Here is a 1,857-nt window from a genome sequence, read left to right on the forward strand (position 1 = left end):
CACAGTCCAAAGATGTGCAGGTCAGGGTGAATTGGCCGTGCTACATTGCCCATAGTGTTAGGAGAGGGTCAGTGTGGATTTGTTGGGCCGAAGGGCCTGTTTCCACACTGTAAGGAATCTAATCAAAAAAAAAATTTACAGGTGTCTGAACGGGTACATGAATAGGCGGGGTTTAAAGGGATGTGGGCCAACTGCTGGCAAATGGGACTAGATTAATTTAGGATCTGTGGTTAGCATGGAGGAGATGGACCGACAGGTCTGACTCCATGCTGTTTGAGTCTATGACTCTATTTAAAGGCAAATCCCGAAGTCAACATTTTTTTTTCCATTATTCCCTGCACTCCCCTCCTCCTCCCCCACTCCCCCAGCTCGCAGAAAGTCTCTGGCTGTTTCTCAGCTTCTAACAGAGTATTCTCGCCACTAACTTCAAACTTGGTCATAGCTGCATTGGAAGCCCAGGGAGGGTGGTTCCAGACTGAAAACAATTCCTGGGCAATGATTTGATACAAATTCAAAAACACTCGCTTCCTGTTACCCCTGATCCACAGCAATTCTTGGCAGATTTCCTTTCTCTCTCTCTCTCTCTCTCTCTCTCTTCTGTCTTTAAGCTGAACAGTTTTCACATTGAGGGCGACTGGAGATTTTTCTTTTCCCCTCTCGCTCCAAGCTAATCAAATCTTCCAGCCTCTCCTCCCTCAGAAATGCTATCTTCAAACCGAGTCTGAGCTCTCGTTCATGTTGGTGCTTTGAACAGTGAAGTTAGTATTTTCTCTGCTTAATGTGCAGGCCTGGCTGAAGTTTATCTCTTTTACTCAATCCAGGGAGCTGTAACTGTTTCTAGCTGAACAGTTCACTTCTGTCTTCAAAACATACAAAACTATGTCATATAAAGGAACCTCATTAACCTCCATAACTCACCTTCTTGGCAATGTGGCAGTCTTGGGATATTCCAAACAGAAACTTGAACGGATGCTCTTTCACCTTCCAAATCCCTTTGATTCAGGGACTGACCTGAATAGTTTGTATCTCTATCAAAATTAATTCTCTCCAGGCTGTCTCCTTACACCTGTTTATAAAGCTTTCTGGTTTAGCACTGATTTTGAATTTGTTATAAGGATAACTGTCAACATCTCGTCTCCACAGAGATATTTCAGAGCAATCACTTGTTGCATGGTTTTCTGTCAGTATGGACAACCCTGTGAATTAATTATCGGAAGGTCATTTACCAGTTTCTCAGTCCCATGTTTTTGTTTAAACTTACCTTACTGTTTAAGACTTGCATACCTGAAGCTGAAAGTTGTTCCCCTGAAGCATGTATGTTAGGATTGAAGAAAGTTCCACAGGATTTACGGTGTGGAATTCGTACTAAAGTTAATTTGCCTTTACTGAGCTGCACACGGGTTCCATGTTAAAAGAATCATGAAAAATATTCCTGACCTCAGATTTCCCTGTTTTCCAGAAACCACTGAACTCTGAATCGCAGCAAAATGCCAGAACAGAGAGCACAGGGGCACCTCCAACTGAGGATGCCTACATGGTAAGGTACCATTCACAGGAGTACTACAGTTTGAGGCATGTTGTGTACACAGTAACAGAGGCTAGGAGTGTGCAGTGGGGCAGGCTGAGTGAGTTGGCAAATGCGTGGATGAATGTGAAGTTATGCACTTTGAGTGCAAAAGCAGGAAGGCAGATTATTATTTGAAAGGCTGTAAATTGAGAGGGTGGGATCTTCAATGAGACCTGGGTGTTCTTGCACACCAGTCACTGAAAGGAAGTGTGCACAGGCACGGTGGCGAGCACTGCTGCCTCACAGCGCCAGGGACACGGGTTCGATTCCAGCCTCGGGCGACTGTCTGC

At 44.6% G+C, this 1,857-nt stretch overlaps 1 protein-coding gene across 1 annotated transcript in view; it reads right to left on the bottom strand.

Annotated features, from left to right (window-relative positions):
* Positions 1 to 999: 999 nt before the first annotated feature.
* The window catches only part of LOC122542033 (transcription factor 20-like), a 27,178-nt gene continuing 26,320 nt past the window's right edge, over positions 1,000 to 1,857 (bottom strand). Inside the window, exon 4 of the mRNA XM_043679322.1 lies at positions 1,000 to 1,196. Within this exon, the coding sequence (XP_043535257.1) occupies positions 1,000 to 1,196 (197 nt within the window). The remainder of the gene's footprint in view (positions 1,197 to 1,857) is intronic.

Source organism: Chiloscyllium plagiosum, chromosome 39, assembly GCF_004010195.1.
Source record: "Chiloscyllium plagiosum isolate BGI_BamShark_2017 chromosome 39, ASM401019v2, whole genome shotgun sequence".
NCBI lineage: Eukaryota > Metazoa > Chordata > Chondrichthyes > Orectolobiformes > Hemiscylliidae > Chiloscyllium > Chiloscyllium plagiosum.